This window comes from Triturus cristatus, chromosome 7 (assembly GCF_964204655.1).
Source record: "Triturus cristatus chromosome 7, aTriCri1.1, whole genome shotgun sequence".
Classification (NCBI taxonomy): domain Eukaryota; kingdom Metazoa; phylum Chordata; class Amphibia; order Caudata; family Salamandridae; genus Triturus; species Triturus cristatus.
Genome location: NC_140590.1, coordinates 273,210,850 through 273,235,037, shown reverse-complemented (window position 1 = coordinate 273,235,037; position 24,188 = coordinate 273,210,850). Strand labels below are relative to the sequence as shown.

Here is a 24,188-nt window from a genome sequence, read left to right as displayed (position 1 = left end):
GTGCGTCCACCGTCAACATGTTCTCTGTCAGATCCGCCATGAATAGGCCGGATATTCCATTCCTAAGTACAAAAGGCCACCGGCTTTATATGGCTCACTTATGCCATTTTACAGTCCAGGCAAGTAGGCCCTGATTCTGTCATCAAAACTCTTCTTGCCTTCTGCCTCTGAAAGCTCCAGTCTGAGCCTGCATCTGTGACCATGAACTTTGTCTCATTCTCTGCGCGGCTCACGAAGCCTGACATCAGCCTATTCTCTGCCAAGAACTGTATTTCACCTTCGAATTATCTGCTTCCCCCTCAGCCGATGCATTCCTGCCTAGTAGTTTAAGTAAACATTCTTCCAGCTACCAAGCAAAAAGCCCGGCTTCTCTGTCTTAATACAAGTAATTCATAGCCCTGTTACTATGGAAGATTCCTGCCCTCGCATTTAGTGTAGACACTTAGACGCTTGTACACGCACACACAGTCAGTATAGAATAGATTCTGTCCGAGAGTCCTTCCCTTGTGGATAACATAGTTCTTTAAACATAGGATGTTAGATATGATTTGGGATTAGGTTGACATAACCCCAGACTTTTCGTCTCCACATGTAAAGCTAAATGTCAAGTCCCCTTCACCCCCTAGTTACACGTCAATTACACGTCATGCTGCTGCGCGCGCATCTATGCCAAATATTATCTTATAGATCCACCTATATATGATCTCATAACCAATTATGTTCCTTTTTACTCCTTATTACACCCATTTTCGGTTACGTAGACAAATCGTCATTTTCCCTATCAATTGTTACGCCTACTGTATTCGCTTCATTGTAATGTATGAACTATAAAAGCTATTTCATGTCAATAATGTGTGTGCTTCACTTCCTGAACCTTCGTGGTGACGGAACATTTGAGCAACCGATTATAATCGAGTTAATGGAATAAAGCCCATTCCGAACCTCTAATACCACGGATTCTGCCTCTCATTTTACTGAGCTATTTTATTAATGTTCCTGTATCAAATTCAGTCCAGGTAAAGGAGAATTATTTACCACATGAATGGCGCCCGAACAGGGACACTTTCTCATCTCACGCGCCGGCGGTGAGTTGCAGGCCCGGTCTCCTGCCACAGCTGGACGGACAATAACGCGTACCAGCAGGATTTTCCTGTAGTTCCCTCCGGTCAAGCGGGGGCGACTGAGACTGCGATCAACACCCAGACGAGGCGGTGAGAAGTGCGAAGTATCCCGACCAGAGCCTAGCTGAGAGAGCAAGATCCGAGGTACACAGAGACCCACCAGTCCGAAGTCAAGTCCAGTGTCCGACGAGTCGAGTCCAGTCCGATTCAAGTTCAAGTTACCGAGGCCTTCCGTTTCCGAAGCTACCCGGTGAGTACCATTGCCGGGGAGGCATTTTCTGACGTGCACATAGGTTGTGCCGGTCAAGACGGGTTTGGGTACACAAATCCGGTCTGCACTGTTTTAGCAGTGTATCTGTACTGTTTAGCAGTATATCAAGTATTCCGAAGTGTCTAGTTATTGTCAAGAATTAAGCTTGGTGATTAGTTATGCAGACGATCATCATTGTTGTTTCAGTTAAAGGTTTAATGTTTAATGTTTAATATGTTTAAATACGTTCTGTATACCGTGGTATGAATGACTGTTCATTATCGTGTTTATTGTATTAAGTCTGTTCTAAATCAAGTATCGGGTCAGTTGATCAAAATCAAGTATAAAGTCAGTTCTCAATATGCCGTTCTTTTCGAAACTAAGACAGATCACTACAAGAAAAGGGGTACTCGAAGAAGCCGTTCCTATTCCTCCTAGGGACACCCCAGGGTACTTCATGTATCATAAACATGGCTTAGATGCCATATTATTTCTTGATTTATGGGTAGACTACACCAAGGAATTACCAGAAAGTCAGAGGTGGCCCACAGCGGGAACCTGGGATGCAGAGTGCATCATGAAAGTAGAAGAAGAGTTATGGAAAAGGAAAGTCAGACAGTCACAAAAAGATGCCATTGAATTATGGCGTAAGGAATCACATAGACGAACAGAAAAAGCACGTAGACAGGAAGAGAAGAGTAAAGAGAATTCCAATAAAGTTCAAGAAAATCTATTAATTGAGGAAGGTATCCGAGTGAAATCAGAACAAGTAGACAGACAAAGAAATGCCCTTATGAATGGTATGTATCCCCTTCTGGCCGAAGGATTACCTAAGGCTACCCCAGAAATGCCGAAAGACTTGCCAACCCCATTGTTCCCAGTAAAGGTACATCCTAAGGGGCATCCTAGAACAGCAGAAGATGTTTTTCTTTCCTCATATTTAGATGACGCAGCTCCCGAGTATGCTAATTCCGCCCCACATAGACCGCCTGTCAGGGAGGTTCAACGCCAAGATCCGGCACCCATATCTCTACAGTCACAAGTTCTGGCAAGCACATCTGTTTCTACATCTGTTCCCACAGCTGCTTCTATAGCTGTGTCCACACCTATAGTTGCTGTATCACGTTCAACGAATCCTTTCACACCCGACACCCCAGATGGGGCTACGGGAGGTGCTACCAATATTTTTTCTACGCCACCCAGAATAAATAAACTTACATTTCAAGAGTCAGGACATTCACGTACACCCAAACTCATTAGTGCCCGTGCGCTTAAGGAACTTCTTATAGATTGTAGATATGACCCTGTGCCTGGAAAAGAGGACGAAATGACCCTAGCATCATTACGTATCAGACGAGCCGCAGTGTATTTAGGGAAGTTACCAGAAATGACTGCACATCTAGATAAAATATACCATTTTGTCCAGACAGGGCGAGATCCAGAATGTATTAACAGAGCTATGGAATACCAGAAAGTGGAGATACAGGGGGAACTGTTGCGTTTCCTCATAAATTGTGTGATCAGAAATTAAGACCGACCGGGGGTAGACCCGGAAGCAATGCAAATTCTTACCCGATGGAGCCAGAATATATCAGAAGGGAGACATGATAAGCAAAATTGTATAATAGCCATGTGCCGAAAGATCCGTAGAGAAATAGAACGCCTACACGAAGAGAGATTAGAGGTAGACCAGTTCGAACAAAGCGAGGAAGAAGGGTCAGGACTGCCCACAGGACAGTCAGAAACTATAGCCTATGTAGGTAAAAGAAGATCTTGTAATAGTACGAGATGTCTTATTGATCCGATACGCCCGATATGTCCAGACAATAACAGGGGTTTCCCAACACCCATAGTCCATATAAGGTCTAACGAGCATTCGTTCCAAACAGCTGACAAGTTACTCCGAGAACGAAGGGGTTATCATTTCCTCGATTCTATGGATGAACAAGATTTAGCCAGGGCAGCTGTCCATTGGGTGGACAGTCCCGGAAAATATAGTGATGATACAGTAGTACGCACATTCTTGAATCTCACCCCAGATGAACAGAGGTTAGCTGGGATTTATATGATTCAACAACTCATTATACTATATCGGAGTCAACATTCAGATCCTGGTCCCTTACCCGACATATTGACTGAATTACTCACGAATAGATGGAGAGGTCCAGGTACTAAATTAATTAAAGAAATTCTAGAATCAAGACAGCAATATATTCTTTTTGTATGTTCAGAACATGTTCCATTGCCCGTCAAGGAAAGAACTACGTATCACATAGATAGACAGAATCCCTTACGAGAAGTGCACCCAATAAAGGGCGAGGACAATCAGTTTAAACGCGTATTTGTATATACGCCCATATCGAAAATAGAATTGTTACAAATGAAGAAAGTGGTACCCAGTCATGACAAAGACCCAGCGGGTTTTCACCGAGAAATTAAAGACATGTTACTCATGGAAGAGTATACCTACCCCGACATTATGACAATATTAAAGGTATTGATGCCTGCTGGCATTTATGAGAAACTCAAGGAAAAAGAGTGGGAGGTAGGAGACCAAAAGATAGAATGGTCAGTATTAGAAGCAGAAGAAAAGGCCCGAACTGCAGGAGCAGGGCTTGGGGACAAAACTAAGGCATTACCAGGATTACTAGTACAGGTACTGCCGCGTTTATTAACTACGAAAAAGGAAGACTGGGGTACAATTTCAGCCTGTAAACAGAAGCAAGATGAGGACACTAGTGATTACTATGCCCGATTTGAAAAATGTTTTGGTATAAATAGTGGCATAAAAGCAAGTAGCGAATCATACCCACATCTGTTTGTAACAAAATTAGTAGAAAATGCCCTGCCCCCAGTAAAGAATAGAGTATTAAAATTCGAGAGTACCTGGCAAGGTAACACTCCATCACAAATGTTACAAATGTTACAATACCATCACAACAGAATTAGAGAGGAACAAGAACATGAACACAGACGCATGAAAGACACGAAAATGAAAATGTTAGTTTCCCAGACAGTTCCAGCTGAAGGACATAAGAAGGGTATGACACATTCTGATTCAGCAGGACCTGTAAAAAGGACATGCAATTATTGCAAAAAGCCAGGTCATTATGTACACGATTGTCCAGTTTTAAAACATAATATCGCCATAGGTAAAACACAAGAAAGATCACGGCCACTCAGACAAGATCAGAATGAACAAGGAGCTATGCAGCATGCCCAGGCCATGCCAGCCGCACAACAGCCAATACAGTTTGTGCCAGCTGCACCACCGTTGCCTGTTACTGCCACACAGACAACAACACGACAAATGTATCAGACCGCACAGTATGAATATCCTGAGTACCAGCGTTACGCATGAAAAAGCCTAGAGAGGGAAATTGACTTACCCCTTATCGAGATCCCTGTAGATCAAGAAGGACCTTATGTACATAGTGAACTATTAGGCCAAGACAGAAAATTTTTACTCGATACAGGGGCAAGTCGAACAACAATAAAACGTAGTGAAGTTCCAGGGGCACCCCTCTCAGGCTCACAGAATATTTCCCTTGGTTTTTCAGGAAAGCCTATTGTTAATGAAGTATCACAGCCTCTTCCACTTACGATAGGACCTTTGACACGAACTACCGACTTGTTGCTTACTAAATCATGTCCAGAAAATCTATTAGGAATAAAAACGTTAAAAGCTCTAGGAGCCATAATATGTTGTTCTCCGGAAGGAGTAAGATTGTTCTTACGTGATTTTAAAGGTCATTATGTGTCTAGAGACATGGATCCCCGATTACAGACTTTACCCACACATCTATGGGCACAAGGCCCTACTGATGTTGGATGCATGAATATTACACCATATCGAGTCACATTAAAGGCAGGAGTGGTGCTACCACGAATGCGACAATACAAGTTACCCCCAGATGCTGTAATGGCTTTACTGCAAATCATTGACGAACTCATTGCCCAAGGAGTGGTTGTAGAAAACAACTCCAATATATGTAATTCACCGATAATTCCGATTCTTAAACGAACAGATCCAAAGGCCCCGCCAGTATATCGATTGGTTATTGATCTACGCGAATTAAACAAATGCATTGTGCCACAATTCCCTGTGGTCCCAGATATCTCGTCATTACTGACAGCCATTGATTCCGAAGCAACATTCTTTACTGTAATCGATCTCAAGAATGCCTTTTTCAGCGTCCCAATAGATCCGGAAAGCCAATATTTATTCGGATTTAGTTTAAATGGACGTAGCTTTAAATTCTCACGCGCACCTCAAGGATTTACAGAAAGCCCCAGCATCTATAGCCAAGCACTGAAACGAGAACTTGACAGTATCCACATGCCAGTTAACACGGCTCTGCTTCAATACGTCGATGATCTGCTGATCACCGCCCGAAGCGAACCTGAATGTGAAAAAGCATCACTGACAGTTTTACAATTTCTAGCCGAAAAGGGGCACAAGGTGTCCCCTTCTAAGCTGCAATTCTGTGTCCAGCGAGTTATTTATCTTGGACACTCGCTGTCCAAGGAGGGAAGGCAGCTTACACCAGACCGCATTCAGTTAATAGCTAACATGCCAATACCCAAGACACAAAAGGAGGTGCGGGCTTTCATAGGCCTCACTTCATACTGTAGACAGTGGATTCCGCAATATGCATTTCTAGCAAAACCACTCATTCAGTTGACAACACAGGAGGCAGCCACATCGACTGTTCTCCCTTGGACCCAGGAACATACGCAAGCTTTTGAAAGCCTAAAGAAAGCTTTATGTCGAGCACCTGTTTTAGCAACGCCATGTTACAGAAAACAGTTTACACTCTTTGTTACAGAACGCGGAGGTACTGCTTTGTCAGTACTCACACAGGAACAAGCAGGAGCACACAAACCATGTGCTTATTTTTCTAGTACATTAGATCCCGTAGCTCAGGCTTTGCCTGCATGCCTGAAATCAGTAGCAGCGACAGCTTTAGCAATTAGACAAAGCGATGCCATAGTGTTAGGACATCCATTGACAGTTCAAGTACCACATGCAGTAGAGGTTCTTGTAAATAGAACGCAAACACAACACTTGACTATAGCACGACTTACAGGGTACGAACTTACATTGTTTCAGCCACACATAGAAATCAGACGCTGTAACACATTGAATCCTGCCACACTTTTGCCAGTAACCGGAACAGACCCACTAGCCCATGACTGTATTGAAGTTATTACTATAACGACGAAACCTAGACAAGACTTGACAGATGTTCCATTGTCAGATCCAGACCTGACATTGTATGTAGATGGTTCATGTATGAGAACAAGTACAGGAGAGTTGGTGGCTGCTTATGCAGTCACAACAGATACTGAAGTCATTGAAACTAATCGTATTAATACTTTGTCAGCTCAAGCCGCAGAGCTTATCGCTCTGACACAAGCCTGTATTCAAGCCACAAGTAAAAAAGTCAACATATACACTGATTCACGTTATGCATTCGGAGTCGTACACGACTTCGGCGTGCTGTGGCGAGAGAGAGGTTATTTAACTTCCCATGGTGCCCACATTCAGCACGGACCCCTCATTCATGCCTTATTAGATGCAATACATCTACCTACTGCAATATCAATTATGAAATGTAAAGCTCATACGAAAATTATTGATATCATTTCTCAAGGCAATGATCTAGCCGACAGAACAGCTAAACAGACTGCTCAAACCCAAACATCCGACATGACAAAGACAATAGTCCCGATGCCGACACATTGTATGACAGTTAAAGATCCTACTCTTGACGTAATTGACATACAGACACATGCTACACCAGACGAAATAAAGAAATGGACTGAATTAGGAGGGATCCAAACGGACCAAGGATGGATGATGAAAGAAAAGTCTGTATGGTTCCTTCCTGATTCAATGGTCCAAGTTATAATTAACACTATCCATAGCCCAGCCCATCTAGGAGAAAAAGCTATGCTAGACAGCATTCAACACATTTGGTTCAATAAACATTTACGAGCAGCAGCCAAACAAAAAGTCCGTACCTGTATGATCTGTTGCCAGTTCAACCCAGGAAAAAGCGTTCCCGTAGAACAGGGTGGATTTCATCCTCCTGATCACCCTTTTGAAGTCCTCCAGATGGATTATATCCAGATGGAACGATGTTGAGGATTCAAATATGTTCTCGTAGTTGTCTGCGCTCTGTCCCGTTGGACGGAGGCATACCCGGTTTCAGATTACACTGCCCCGACTACTGCCAAACAGTTAGTTCGAGAATTCTTCCCACGCTACGGTTTACCACGTGTTGTCTACTCAGATAACGGCCAGCCGTTCTCATCCGAATTAATGAAACATGTTTCACTTCTGCTAGGATATCAGTGGAAATTCCACTGTGTCCGACACCCCGAGGCAGCAGGTCTCGTAGAAAGACATAATCAGATACTGAAAATCAGACTGTCCAAAATATGCCGAGAAAAAGGTGTCGACTGGATAGTAGCGTTACCAGTTGCACTTTTTTACATGAGAATGGTAGCGCACTCTCGAACAGGGCTATCCCCGTATGAGGTGATCTTCGGCAGACCACCAAATATGTGGGGGACGCCTGTACCACGCAAAATAACTGATATTGACTGTAATATGCTGACAGATTACTTGGCTTCCTTGATGTCTGCACTACAATCTTGTCGTTCACAGGTAGCTGCAGCATTTCCCGACAACACTGAGGTGAAACCCCATGACGTAGTTCCGGGGGATTTTGTGTTTGTGAAAAATTTCGACCGAAAGACTCAGCTGGAGCCCAGGTGGAAGACACCCAAGTTGGTTCTGCTGACCACAAGAACAGCCGTGAAGATCGAGGGCCGCAAGGGCTGGATTCATTCAAGTCATATCAAGAAATTTCATGGACAATCCTCGGATATAGACATTGTGCCCTGCACTCCCTCACAGACTGATTCAAAACTTCCTTTGGTTGAAAAGACTGAAAGCCAACTCTATAAAGTTAAGTTGAGGCCTAGGACGTCAGACGATTTGATTGTTTAAGTCCTCTCCTAGGTGAAGCGGTTGAATCTGTCTCTGACATGTATCCTCTAGACCTGAATCATGAACAGTCGCGAAAAATGATGAAACGACAGGCGTATTGTAAATCACTGCGTAGCCATTGTATAGGGACATTATTAATTTTGTTTTCCTTAAGTCTTTTAATAATTATTACCAGTATGTTGTTGCACATATATTACCCTATTGCCAGAAATGTTCACAATGTTATTGCAGAACATTCTTTTAGTGACTTACCCCCGCATGAATTATCCTATAGACTTGCGCTGCGCAATAACACTTTCATTAGTATGTTACATCATTCCCATCAGACTAGTAATGCAACTAATTGTTGGGTGTGTGGCCGACTCCCTCCCTATCAGAATTATGAAGGAGTCTTGCCTTTCTTTCCACATCCATTTACACATAATGGCTCCTGTGGAGCATGGTTTAGTTTAATCAATTCCATAGACTCAGACACAGCAGTTTACCAAGATCAATGGGTATGGGGAAACCTAAACCTAGTTTTACTCAAGGTCTGCTACCCTGACAAGGAGGGTCGCCCCAAAAGAACAGGAACTGATCTAGAAAATGAAGTATATGGATTAGGTAATTTTACACCTAATCTCATGATTCTAAATGTCGTATCCGAAGTTGAACTAGTCTTACCCACCATGTCAGTATTCCCAGCAAAAGGTGAATTGTGTGTAAGAAAGGTTGGTTCCATACATATGGGCCATAGTAAATGCACTACTACAGTAGAATTCAGTGATCAAGGCAAATCTTCATTTAGAGCTTATCGCCACTCCTACTTTATATGTGGTCAGACTGCATATATGCGTCTACCTCTAGATTGGGATTGTACCTGCTACATTGCATTCCTTTTGCCACCTGTTTTCCTAGCTCCTCCTGATTATTATAGAAATATTCATTTAGTACACAATAGAGAGCGGAGAGATCTCCCAATTGTCGATTATACTGAGACAGCATGGGACAAGTATGTAGATTTCAATAAAGGCATCTTTCCCTATATAGGTACTGTTACTAATAGCAAGTTGATACGTAGATTAACTAGAACACTTGAAGCAGTAGTGAATGAAACTATTTCCGCCTTAGGCAATTTAACGGAAGAGCAGTCTGCTATGCGGATTGTTGTGCTTCAAAATCGTCTTGTCCTTGACGTCATCCTGGCTGATAGAGGCGGAGCTTGTAGGGTCATCGGATCAAGCTGCTGCGTATTCATACCAGAGAATTCGCCATCTGTATATAAAGCTATAACTCGCCTTCACAAGATTGTAAGCCAGATACACCAGAACCCAGGCACCTGGACTTGGTCCAGTTGGTTTTGGAATGTGATATCAGCCTGGGGATGGAGAGTTCTATCCTTCCTAGGTATTGGCCTTCTCATACTATTCAGTTGCTGTCTATGTCTACAATGTGGACCAGCGATTTGTGGTCTGTGTGCCACATCGTGTATTCCACCACCAAGATTTCATTCAAGATTCCGGAAGAAGAAAGAAGAACAAATGATGCTATATGAACAGATCAATGGATTAATGAAGATTGATATCTCTTAACGGGCAAGTAGGGGACAAGGAGGGAATGTGGAAATATGGATTTTTCTGGTCAGTTATGTCCCCTATCTTGGACCCCAACGGTTCTATATGCATGTTACAAGTACATGTATGTTCCCTCCAGTTCCAGTTATGAAGACGCAAATACATGTGCGTCCACCGTCAACATGTTCTCTGTCAGATCCGCCATGAATAGGCCGGATATTCCATTCCTAAGTACAAAAGGCCACCGGCTTTATATGGCTCACTTATGCCATTTTACAGTCCAGGCAAGTAGGCCCTGATTCTGTCATCAAAACTCTTCTTGCCTTCTGCCTCTGAAAGCTCCAGTCTGAGCCTGCATCTGTGACCATGAACTTTGTCTCATTCTCTGCGCGGCTCACGAAGCCTGACATCAGCCTATTCTCTGCCAAGAACTGTATTTCACCTTCGAATTATCTGCTTCCCCCTCAGCCGATGCATTCCTGCCTAGTAGTTTAAGTAAACATTCTTCCAGCTACCAAGCAAAAAGCCCGGCTTCTCTGTCTTAATACAAGTAATTCATAGCCCTGTTACTATGGAAGATTCCTGCCCTCGCATTTAGTGTAGACACTTAGACGCTTGTACACGCACACACAGTCAGTATAGAATAGATTCTGTCCGAGAGTCCTTCCCTTGTGGATAACATAGTTCTTTAAACATAGGATGTTAGATATGATTTGGGATTAGGTTGACATAACCCCAGACTTTTCGTCTCCACATGTAAAGCTAAATGTCAAGTCCCCTTCACCCCCTAGTTACACGTCAATTACACGTCATGCTGCTGCGCGCGCATCTATGCCAAATATTATCTTATAGATCCACCTATATATGATCTCATAACCAATTATGTTCCTTTTTACTCCTTATTACACCCATTTTCGGTTACGTAGACAAATCGTCATTTTCCCTATCAATTGTTACGCCTACTGTATTCGCTTCATTGTAATGTATGAACTATAAAAGCTATTTCATGTCAATAATGTGTGTGCTTCACTTCCTGAACCTTCGTGGTGACGGAACATTTGAGCAACCGATTATAATCGAGTTAATGGAATAAAGCCCATTCCGAACCTCTAATACCACGGATTCTGCCTCTCATTTTACTGAGCTATTTTATTAATGTTCCTGTATCAAATTCAGTCCAGGTAAAGGAGAATTATTTACCACAGCATACCGCCCTTCGATGCACTTCACCGTACATGATAGTCTTTGGATTGATGAGTGAGTAAGACGGAGCTCACACTGCAGGGTCTAGCCAGCCGTCTTGCTAGCCATGTGCCCCCCACTCCCTACCACCCACCCATCCACCCACCCTCCAGCAACTGTATTCTGATGGTTCGGTTATATGAGAAGGAGCTTGGTTTTCTTTGGTTTAAGCATCAACATATTGTCCCTCAATAATGCTTAGTTTGTTGGTGGATATTTGAAGGAACCGAAGCGCGGAGGTTTCACTGCCAAATCAAGATTTTAAACAAGCTGTCTCCATTGACCTCCCTCCTGTAAAAATCTGTCTCTGACCACTCTTAAGCCTGACAACTTCTGCTAGAAGTAATTACTCTAACTATATTTATATGGCCAACATCTTGATGACTGACCTACTGGATTGTACTCTAGTTGCAAATTTCTGACTTTCTGTTGCTGTTTGTGATGCTGGATTTTTCCATCTGTGTTAAGTTTATAGACTTGCTCTGGTGAGGCATGTTTGAGACTCTCCTTAGAGCTGGGAAGTTCTGAGCAGGCGCAGAGCAGTAATTGGTGCATTGGCCTAGGTGTACAAGGAGTACCCCATTTATAGATTTATTTTACTGTTGAGTCAGGATGTCCATTTTCCTTGTATTAGAGACCAGGTTACCTTGATATGCCACTGCTCCTGAGAGCTCCTTGAAGACTGTATTTGAAGTCTGGTACATTGGGTGACCAACTGAATCTGTCACAATGGTCCTGGACATAGATCTTGCTCCTATGCTTTTGTGGCTGGTTGTGGTTGCAGTTCTGTTTTGCTAGACATTTGTCCATGTATGCAGCCCCTTTACTGTAGAACCATAACCTTGTATGTGAACCCCTGCCTCAAAGTAATGGTGAAGACTTACCCTCAGCAGAATCCTGTCTCCTCTTCTAAGTTATTTCTAATTTCTACAGATATTTATGGATACCATGGAAAGCGCATCATTCCTTTCTTGAAGATTACAATGGCACTTCAGCGACTGATCGCGCCAGCCAAGAGACTCCTGGAGATGGGTCTCCGTGTTGGACCCTTCCCCTTGCACTGCTACCAGGCTTATGAGGCCAACATCGACTTTGAAATCAGGTAGAAAGCCTTGGTGGCCTCACACATGCATTTCTGGGGTCACACTGTGGACAGTATGCCAATTCAGTAAAACACATGGGCTGCTGCTCCCATCTTAGTTTAATATTTGTCTGTATGTGGCATGTATTTCCTTTATAACAAAATAAAAGACCAAAACGGCAGATGTTCTCCCTTGAGACGCGGAAGTCTCCCACAGGGCACACAAAGAAGGATCCCATGTGGCAGGTATTACTTCTGCAGTGAATATAATATGGGTCGGGACGAGGCAGTGTTCCTTCCTGAACACAGTAGGAGCTGGTTTTCCCTCCTGTATACAATTTGGGTTCTTATTGAATAGAGGTTCCATCCTGAGACCTATATGGATCTCTGTACAACAGGTGTCCCCTTCTAAATGCTGTATATGTCCTTATGGAGCAAGTGTTCCTCCTAATCGCAATGTAATCCTCTATGGTGCAGGCTTTGATTTTTTAACATAAGAACATTCCCATGGGGCACTGAAAAAAAGGCTAGCATTCGCCATCTTCAACACAGTATTGGTCCCTATGGGGCAGGTGTTCGCCTTTGATTGATCAGTGTATAGGTTCCCTCTTGGATAACTTTCCTTACTTGTCCCCTAATCCATTCATAAGTGAAGATGTTTTTTCTTAATCATAGTTTGTTTCTATGGGGCAGGTATTCCATCTTATCTAACATGGTATAGATCTCTATAGAGTGTGTTTCCTTTGATCTGGGCAATCTAGATCTATCAGCTGCTATGTTTTTTGCTCATGAATTCATTTCCATGCTCTTCGTTGGTTTGGTGTTTTGCAGGTTTATGGTGGACAGTGACGTTGTTGGATGTAACTGGATCGAACTTCCTGCGGGCAAGTACCGACTGCGAGAAGAGGTATCCTACGGTGACAACTCCAAAGATAATCCAGGCAAGGTAAGTTAGAGGCATGTGTATGTTTGTATTTGTGTACTATTATGAAGGCATGTATGTGTCAGAATTCAAGCATAATTTTGTGTGTAGCATACATGTGGAGGGTTGATGTTTTTAATTGTTAAAGGGGTCATCCAGTGCATTGAAGGATTCTCTTTACCCAGCCATGCATCTCTGCCATTCATCAAAAATCGCCATGTTGCTTTGTTTGATGATGTCTGCTGGTATTTTGGGATGTATTGTGAATCCATCCACTGGATGGTTAGCACCTTTTAAAGAATGCTGTGTGCACAGAAATACCTAAAAGTATGCAAGTTTGTCCGTTTAGGCATGTTTGTGAGTCTTTAGGCAGGCACGCTTATTTTTCTATGGACATGTGTTTCCATGTGCCTGTAATGATAATAAGACATAGGTCTTCGGAGTTAATGTGTTTATTCCATAATAAAACATGTATTTATGTATACCTGTGTTGCCACCTTGCTTCTCTGTCTTATTGGTTTGGGATCAAGGAGTGTATTTGTACGCAGTAGTTGTAACCTTACATTGGCTTTGGTCTTTAGCAATGCCTGTAGGTTTTCCTTTTCACGGTCTAGCTGTGGGTGCTTGTATTCCCCTGTAAATTATAATGTATCCAAAAGTGTCAATGTTCCAATTTGGACGGTATCTTGTCATAATTCCTTTAACTATGTGCCTTTACTTTCACTGCATGCTCTATCCTGTCAGTGAGTTTCAAAATGGCCGCATTGTCAGTGTGTCTAATAAACCCTCTCTTTTTGCGCAGGTATCTCTGTCTCAATTCGAAGTGGACATCAGCTGGACGGATTTTATCAGCCATCCTGCAGAGGGTGAATGGCAGAAGATCGCCCCGATGCGTGTTCTGAGCTTCGATATTGAGTGCGCTGGGAGGAAAGGTAAGGTGGTCATGGACCTCTTCCATATATCACTGGGAAATAGTCAACTCGTGTAGGGCTCACCCACACCTTTACTAGGACAAGCACCTCACCCAAACCGTAACTGGCATTCTGTAAGGATTATAGTAGTCCTTACCCAAATACTTATTTGAATTAGTTATAAGGACAGAGCCTGTAACGCACCCACATTGGGATTCGAAAAGTAATCATGATCTTGAACCACATGCGGACACGGTAATGGGTTGCAATGCCTCCTAGGAATCCTCACTGCAAAAAGATAAGAACATACTGTATATCATGTGTACCCTTTTTAGGGTTAGGTAAGAGGATCTGTGTGTCAAACAAGCTCTCACAAAAGCCAGATAAGATGATACTGACCATCACCTAAATCTTTGCTTGAATTACGTAAGAACAGTGTGTCCCACTCACTCTGCAGTTATGCAAGATAACATTTGGGGCCTCACCCACTGTATAGTGTATATCCGACACCTGGTGTGTGTATGTAAAGTCATGGATCAATATTGTCTGTATTCCAGATGCATGTGCATGGAATATACACCTTCAGAAAGCTGACTGATTTTCTAGTCTTATGCATGATGTGGGTTTATTTATTTATTTAAAGTTTTGTAAAGTGTTGTATGTCTCTTTTCAGTCACTTCATAGCGATAGGCTTTGGATGTTGCAGACTGTGCATACTTATAAAAGCTAGAGTGATGGATGGATCGGTTCAATTAATCTCACCCACTGCCAATAGCTCTGCCTGCATTCCAGTCTATTGTTTACTCTCACTAACTTGAAAGCATTCAGAGTCCAGCCAAAGGTAAATCAGTCTTGGTCCCACCCTTATAAGAACAACCACTATTCTGAACTGTCCACCTTGGTGCCCTTGTTATCCCATTCAGAGGGATCCTGGCCAGGCAGTTCGGGCTGGACTGTTCTTATTGGAGTAGAAAATAAGCCTGGAGTGACACAAGGGGCTAAACACAATGTACTGGAATGCGGCTCAGAGTGATTAAAGGTGGCTCAGATTAATTTAGACATTCTACCCATACCATTTATGGCACTGGCATTGCTACTAGCCATGTTAGAGTCCAGTCATCTATCCAGTCGTCAAAAGGAGTCATCTGGCGATGTTTAGCGTGACCTTTTGTTTTAGACAGTTTAGTTAAAAGCAAGTCTGAATATGTCCATATTTACATGTTTTTTAAAAACTTTTATTTATTTCCACGGGTTCATTACAGCAAGCAACATATCTATATATAGAAAATAGATGTTATGCACCGCTAAGATCTTGACTTAGGGTTACACAGATCAAAGTTGTCTCTATATGATTATGGGCAGAGGTGATGTGTGGGATAGGATTAAATGTCGTCTAGGTCGTGATTAGGGGGAATGGAGAGATACAAGTAAGTGGCGTTCGTGTTGTGGTCAGTTGGTGGTTCAAAGGTTGTCGCTTGAGCCATATTTAAATTTAATCTTTCTTTGAACAACACGTAGTTCAGAACATCTTTCATGCAATGTTTCAGTGCACAACAGAGTTTGGTGTACAGGGCTCCTAGGGATCTCCCTCTGTTTCTGCTACTTTAGGTTCGCTGGTTGCTTAGGTGTGCGGCCCCGCTGTGATCAAAAAGTCCTAGATGGTGCACAACAGAGTGGGTTGCAAATTTCCTGGCACTTTACCTTAGCTGTCTTTGTGCATGGTAAACTGATCCAGGAACCAGTGAAGTGCCTTTTAAAGCTGGTTTTATCTGATTGTCCCGTTCAGTTCAAGCTCATCCTGGCATCGTGATTTTGAAGTATTTGCATCTTCATCAATTCCTTTTGGAGCCCTGCTGTTTATTAAAGTCCTGGCTTACCATCAGCAAATCTCTTGTAGGTTCTGCCTTGTGGTTGCTTTTGACCAGAAGCAGGATTTTCCGCATTAGAGAAGAAAGATGATGGCTGAACCCCTTGACCACTGCGTTGATTTAGGGAGTACGAATACATGCTTGGAGTCGTACAGCTCTCCTAGGTTCTTACTATATGCAGTATTTTTAAGGCTGCTCCCAAGGTGGAGGTCAGTCAAGCGCCAATTAAGTTCTATTCCTCCAGCACCTGAATCTCAGTCTTGGCTCAAAAATGCAAATGAGGCTTTGTTCAGTGTAATATGTGGTCCCGGCTGGATCTGGTGGTAGTATGGTTTGTATTCCATCTGGAAGTGGATTTTGGTGTTGAGATATAAAAAAGGAAACGAATCCGATATTTTTCAGTATGGGGCAGTAAAACTTTAACCCATTATTGAAGATTGGACAATGGACCCCTGTTGTGGCACTTTGCAACATAACATGCAGGGGCGTGACTGCCTCTGTGTGTATTTGTTGGCTGTATGTTGGATGAGTTAAAGAACCTATCAAACCAAGGCAGCTTCCTCTCCTTGGGTTGACTTCCTCCTGACACCTATCCAACCATATGACCTACTTCTGTTGCCAATTCTGAACCAGCCAGGGCTCAATAAAATCTCATGTTGCACCCCAGCACTATAAATAATGTCAACCCTCCAGGCGTGCTCAGTTCACACTTAAAACCCTGTCTTATTATTGCCCCATCCGCCTTAAACCACACACTTGATATCCATGACCTCCTATCTAATTTCATCATTTCATCTGTCACATTTGGCTTTGCTAAGATATGACTATTAGAAACATCTATCTGTTCCCTGAACGACCTGATCTCCCTTCAGCAGAATCTTAAGAAAGGGGTAGAGATAGGTGTAGTCTGTGCTACCGACTTGACAAGCAGCGACATCCCAACTCTACCTACTAATCGCGGAGTGCTCAGCTGCCTGGTGCTCCATCACTCTATGTTGGTTTCATGGCTGAATTGATTTACTACACTGTTAAGCAATCCACCTACAGACAAAAGACAGCAACGTTTTGATCATTGTAGACTTCCATCCATGTGCTGACCTGCCAGATTGAAAACCTAAAATGGACGGCCTTCAGCTTCCAACAGGCAATGAGAAACTTGGAATACACTTGATCTGCTGTTCACATGTGAACCTAAGCTCTCAAATTTAGCAGTATAGACATAAATATGGAGAGACCTTTCTCTTCATCAACTTATACAGCTTAACATGCCATCACCTGCTACAGCAGCAGTATCCTTACAATTGCTTACACATTGTTCCATAAGTTATCACAAAAGACTTTGAGTCGACATACATCACTGTTGGAATTAAACAATCAGATTCTATAAATCCTACATCCTTTTTGGATTAGCCATATTGATATCATACCATCTGCTCTTGATGTCCTAGCTCCTGTCAAGTATAGAAAACCAAAACAAGTCATCAAAGCAACTGACAAATGGTTTAGCTTCAAACTGCCGTGCTAAAACAACCCTATCTCAACTTGAATGTCAATAGTGCAAGTCAAAGACCAAAGAGGACAAAACGGTATACAAGATAGAAAGGAGAAGCTACCATAAAGCAATCAAGAAAGTCAAAAAGGCTTATCTGCAAAAACGTATTAATGAGGCACCCAATCAAATGTAAGAAACCTTCTGCATTTGCTGAGAACTGCCTAGCTGATCATTTTGTTTTCTAGAAGCTGTACAGGTAAAGAATCGAATGACTCAGCAGCGTTTTTATTTACATGCCTTTTATTAGTCAGATTTTTAAAAAATATTTGTAGACTCTTGAAATGTTAACCTAATTGAGTTCTTTGAATCAAAAACAGACCAAAATCTGCAGCGATCATTAACATATTACTGGCTCGGGGCAGAGATATTGCCGATCTAGAAGAAAGGCGATCGCTCTGCCCCGGGCAACTACAGACCCATTAGTCTTATTGACGCAGTACAAAAAATTATAGCCCGCCTTGTACTGGGTCGCATTCAAACCTGGATGTCTGACTTTGATGTACTGTCTCCCCTCCAGGCGGGGTTTCGTGCACATATAGGGACCCTGGACCAAGTTTTCAGGGTTGTACTCCTCTATTGGAAGGAAGTCGTTTTGGGGGGAGGTAAGCTTTATGCGGCCTTCGTGGATCTAAGGTCCGCGTTTGACCTTGTGCCGAGGGACAAGTTATTGGAAGCGCTTTTGGGGATGGGCATGCCTAAAGAGTTGGTATCCCTCCTGGTTACTATTCACGAAAATACGTATGCCCGTGTTCGCTGGGGCAAACCAGGGGAGGTGACGGACAAATTTAAAGTGTCTAAAGGTGTCCGCCAGGGGTGCGTGCTCGCTCCAACATTGTTTTCTTTATTCATTAACAGGGTTATAAATTATTTTGCTAATACCCCTACTGATGCCCCTTCTTTGGCTGGTGTGAAGATCCCCCTTCTCATGTTCGCTGACAATACTCTTCTGATCTCGAAGACGAGACAGGGCTTGCAGTTAGCCCTGTCTCGCTTTGAGATCTTTTGTCGCAAACATGAGTTGGAAATTAACGTTGGGAAAACCAAGTTTATGGTTTTCCGAGGATCTCGACATATTAAGGCGCAGGTGTGTCTGGATGGAGTCAGTCTGGATCAAACGGCCGTGTTTTCTTATTTGGGGGTTACTTTTAGCGAGACATGCAGCTGGTCTCATCAGCTGGATCTTCTCGCCCTTAAACATGCCCAACTAGGTGGAGCCCTGCTGAAAGAGCATAAACATTCACTCACCAAACCCATGGCTCCCCTAATGAAGATCTATGGCTCTAAGGTTCGAGGCATGTGGGCTGCTGAATTCATATCTGTGCATAGATCGCCGCCTAGTGTTGGGTCCAGATGTTTGCACGTTGTTGTCCTGGAAGAGTCTTCGAAGTATCCTGAGATAGGTGACTCCTCCCCTGGACCACAGTGCGCATGGGCATCCTCTCCATCCTCAGATTGTTTTTTTCCGCCATTGGGTTCGGATGTGCTTATCTTGACTCAAGTTAGGAAAATTTAGTTTTCAGGCCAAAAGGCCTTTAGGTTTCGTCGGTACTGTTCCCGATCGGTATCGACAGTTTACTTGCTAGTTTAGCGACCTTAACAACTTTTTCGGATCCATTTCATCCGACCGTCGACCCTACATCGACGATGGAATCGAGGACCCCATTCAAGCGGTGTCCTGTTTGCCACGCGAAATATCCACATATCGACGTCCACCCGGTGTGCAACAAATGCCTCTCGCCGGATCACGACGAATCGAAATGTATGGCCTGTGCCCGATTCAGATCCAAGAAGACTCTCCGGAATCGACGAGCCGCGAGACTAGAAGCGCAGCAAGCGGCACCGGCCCGACCAACATCTTCAGCACCGAGGACGAAGATGTTGAAAGCGTGGAAAACATACCCTCCAGCCCGCTTCCGAACACGGTTCCAGATCGGAAGACGTAGATGAAGAGCTTTTTCACAGGGAAGAAGCCGACGATGAGGTAGGAGACTACGATGAGGCCTTAGGGGCCGAAGAAGGTAGCTCTGGTGACGAGCAGGGCCTACCCGTCCAAACGGAGGCTATCAAAGTGCGTCAGTCTACGGCTCCGGTCGAGGGATCGCCTTCGGGCCTTACCCGAGATCAATCCCGCAGTTCTTCGGCCCCTCCCTCTGGCCCGGCCTCGGACATCCAGCGAGAGCCATTATTACCCAAAAAGACTGGTTTCCCTTCCACGAAACCGAAACCAATCGTCGCACCGGTTCAACAGAAACCGAAAGTGAAACTGACACTGGTCGGCTCGAGGACCACCACACCTTCGACGCCAGCCAAAACCGTCGGCTCCGACCGCACCAAAAGGGACTTCGGTGCCGAACTCGCTGCAGCCGATGTCGGCACCGATCCAAAGAGAAAGGCCATCGGTACCACCAAAGCGCCTCGGCCCCCGGCACCGAAACAATCGGCACCGACCACCAAGGTTAAAATGGCCGCTCCATCGGAATCCACCTCGAAAGCAGCGACTACGGTCCAATCATCGACGTCGTCGACCGCTACTACCTCTCCTCGACTCGATGACCCTGTGGCTTCAAAGAAGTCCACTCCTACCTCTACAGAACCACTCGGCGCCAAACAACCGTCGGAGTTCTCGGTGCGACAAGTTGCAGCGTCCTTGCAACGTATCAGAGAAAAGGCAGCCCTCCAGGCCACGTCGGGCTCCGAGCCGAAAAAGGCTCAAAAGGCACCTTCGGCACCAACCAACATCACCTTTGGTTTGCCGCCATCCACGGTGCCAAAACTATTCGAGATCAGAACACGTGTCACCCAGACAAGATCCCCATCTACTGAACACTCTCCTACTGGGGCATCCCCGTCCCACTTCATCGACGCCGACACCGGCAGGCTCATGCTCCGAAAGCGGAAGATCACTTCCGAGCAGGCTTTGGACTCTTACAGAATCCCGCTAAAGCAAAAACTGCCGGCGGAATCGGAACCAGTTCTTTATGAACGCCTCCACACCTCTTACCCAGATCCACAGTCCTTCTCTCCGACGCACTCCCCTACCCCAGGGATATGGACCCTGAAGGCCAGCAGGACCCTGATCAAGCTTGGGATGACCCTGTAGACCCGGGTGCCGGTCTAGATACCCAGGACACGCAGCTTTATGGCGCAAAAACATCTCCCACAGAGGACACTGCTGCATTCAACGCCCTCATTGAACGTGCCGCAGCCAATCATGGAGTGCAACTCCACTCAGACACAATCGAGGACGATTTCTTGGTGGACACTTTCGCATCCTCAGAGAGGACTGTAAGGACTCTGCCCATGTTGAAAGGTGTCCTCAAACCAGCAAAGGACATTTTCAAGGAAACAACCAGGGCACGGGTCATAAACCCCAGGATCGAGAAAAAATACAAGCCCGCACCTGGGGACCCTACGTACATTAGAGGCCAGTTACCTCTGGACTCCATCGTAGTTGCTAACGCTCGCAAACTGGCACACTCGCAGACAACTGGTGATGCTCCTCCCCCGGACAAAGAGTCCAAGGTGCTAGAGACCTCCGGCAAAAGGATTGCAGCCCAGGCGGCAAACATATGGCGCATTGCCAATACACAGGCGCTCCTAGCTCGCTACGATCGCTCACACTACGACACGTTAGAGTCCCTACTCCAACATCTACCAGACGAGTACAAAGAGGCAGCGGAGCTCCTCATCAGGGAGGGACAACTTCTCACAAACGCATAGTGTGCACTGGATGCCGCCGACACAGCTGCGAGAGCAATAAACACCAGCGTCATGCTACGACGACACGCCTGGTTACGAATCTCCGGATTCAAACCTGAGGTTCAAAATAACATCCTCAATCAGCCTGTCAACCCCGACTACTTATTCGGACCAGAGGTTGACACCTCCCTAGAAAAGATCAAAAAAGACACAGACACTGCAAATTCAATGGGGGCTCTGCAAACGCAGACATTTCGTAGTGGCTCCTTTCGTCGCCCCGGAAATAGAGGAGCGGGTAGAGGACAGGGGTCACAGCAAACCTACAATAAAGGGGGCACACAGAGTACCTACGATAAAAACACCCGAGGTGGATATCGTGGCTCCAGCACAAAGGGCAGAGGACGCGGTTACGGCAATACCAGGTCCTCCCCCAAAAACAAACAGTGACGCCCTCTCTCTTCCCCCCGACCACATAACACCTGTCGGGGGAAGACTCCAGCGGTTCCTGTCCACGTGGAATACCATCACCACGGACAAGTGGGTCAAAGATGTTATCCAACACGGTTACTGCCTCGAATTAACCTCCACTCCACCCACAATACCGCCAAAGCACCGTCCTATGTCCTCAGAGCACTTAGCATTATTACAGCAGGAAGTGCTAAGTATGCTGCAAAAAGGCGCAATAGAGGTCGTGCCCGTCCACCAGCAAGGGACAGGGGTGTACTCTCTATACTTCTTAATCCCAAAAAAGGACGGGTCACTCAGACCTATACTAGACCTGAGACCCCTCAACCACTACATTCTCTCAGAGCATTTCCACATGCTCACCTTACAGCAGGTTCTCCCGCTGCTCAGACAGGGAGATTTCCTAGCCACGCTCGACCTCAAAGATGCGTATTTCCACATACCCATACACCCGTCACACAGAAAATATCTCAGGTTCACTATTCAGAGGCAGCACTACCAATTCAAAGTCCTTCTCTTCGGCGTGACAACAGCACCCAGAGTTTTCACAAAGTGCCTAGCTGCTGTGGCTGCACATCTACGGAGGCAACACATTCACGTCTACCCTTACCTGGACGACTGGCTTGTTCAGGCAAAGTCAGCCCAGCAATGTGCCAGCCACATGTCCCGAACCATTCACCTTCTTCACAGTCTGGGATTCTCACTAAATTACCCAAAATCACATCTCCAACCCGCACACATATAACAGTACCTAGGTGCGACCATAGACACTCTGGCAGCCACAGCTCAGCCAAATTTAGTGAGGATCAACGGCATGCAAATGCTGATCTCAAAGTTCAAACCCCAACACTCCCTTCCTGTGCGAGTGTTCATGCAGTTGATAGGCATGATGGCCTCCTGCATTTTCATAGTCCCGCACGCGAGACTACATATGCGCCTGCTTCAGGAGTGCTTGGCACATCAATGGAATCAGGCTCACGGGCAATTAAAAGACCTAGTGTTGGTGAGCGGTCGGGCATAAAACTCTCTGCATTGGTGGAATCCACAAAACCTTTGCAAGGGCCGACCGTTCTACGAGCCTGTTCCACAAATAATACTGACAGCGGACGCGTCTCTCCAGAGATGGGGAGCTCATGTACTCAATTACACAGTGCAGGGACTATGGACAATACAACAAAAGAAGATGCACATCAACCTTCTGGAACTGATGGCAATCTTCCTGGCAATGAAAGCCTCCAAGGTACACTTGTGCAACAAAGTCCTGTTGATCCGGACGGACAACATGACTGCCATGTACTACATACAGAAGCAGGGAGGAACGCACTCTCCACAGTTGTCTCATCTGGCTCAGAGCATGTGGAAGTGGGCCATTCAAAGGAACATATTCCTCATGGCGGAACACCTCCCCAGCAAGGACAACCAGATGGCGGATCTGCTCAGCAGACACAGCCACCAGATGCACGAGTGGGAGCTACACCCGTCAGTACTCCAACCGTACTTCCAACAGTGGGGTCATCCAGAGATAGACCTATTCGCCACAAGCGAAAACGCAAAATGCCAAAGCTTTGCCGCCAGGTTCCCACATCCACAGTCGCAGGGCAATGCGATATGGATGAACTGGTCCGGCAGATTTGCGTACGCTTTTCCCCCAGCGCCGTTGATACCGCTGGTGGCACGCAAACTGCGACAGCACTCACTGACACTCATCCTGGTTGCTCCAACATGGGCACGCCAGCCATGGTACACCGCCTTTCTGGAACTTTCCGTGGTGCCGCATCAAAGGCTGCGGATCAAACCCGCGCATTTGACGCAGAACCATGGAGAAATTCAGCACCCAGATCCGCAACAGCTGAACCTGGCAATCTGGCTCCTGAAGTCTTAGAGTTTGGCTACCTAAACCTGCCACCTGACTGTATGGAGATCATTAAGGAAGCTAGGAGACCCACTACCAGAGCTTGCTATGCAGCCAAATGGAAGAGGTTTGTCATTTATTGCAATAACAATGACATTAACCCGCTAGACGCATCCATTCAAAACATAATCTGTTACCTCTTGCACCTATACCGATGCAATCTGGCATACACCTCAATACGTATCCATTTAACCGCAATAGCAGCCTATCTTCAAAACAGGCAGCACCTCTCTTTATTCAGAGTGCCTGCCATCAAAGCCTTCTTGGAGGGACTTAAACGAGTAATTCCCCCAAGACACCCACCAGCACCAGTGTGGAACCTCAACTTGGTCCTCACCCGACTGATGGGTCCACCCTTCGAACCTCTCCACTCATGTGAGATTCAATTCCTCACCTGGAAAGTAGCTTTCCTAGTGGCAATCACTTCGTTGAGAAGAGTTAGTGAACTCCAGGCACTAACCATTTAAGAGCCATTCATACAGGTTCACGCAAACAGGGTCGTACTACGTACCAACCCCAAATTCGTGCCTAAAGTAATATCACAGTTCCACATGAATCAAACTATTGAACTGCCTGTTTTCTTTCAGAATC

General features: G+C 45.0%; 1 protein-coding gene across 2 annotated transcripts in view; it reads left to right on the top strand.

The window, feature by feature from the left end:
- Positions 1-24,188, top strand: part of POLD1 (DNA polymerase delta 1, catalytic subunit) — a 509,877-nt gene that overhangs the window by 83,102 nt on the left and 402,587 nt on the right. For both annotated transcript variants that reach the window (XM_085616214.1, XM_085616215.1), the window contains exons 6-8: positions 12,121-12,289; positions 13,100-13,214; positions 13,993-14,122. In XM_085616214.1, coding sequence (XP_085472340.1) covers positions 12,121-12,289; positions 13,100-13,214; positions 13,993-14,122 — 414 coding nt within the window. The remainder of the gene's footprint in view (positions 1-12,120; positions 12,290-13,099; positions 13,215-13,992; positions 14,123-24,188) is intronic.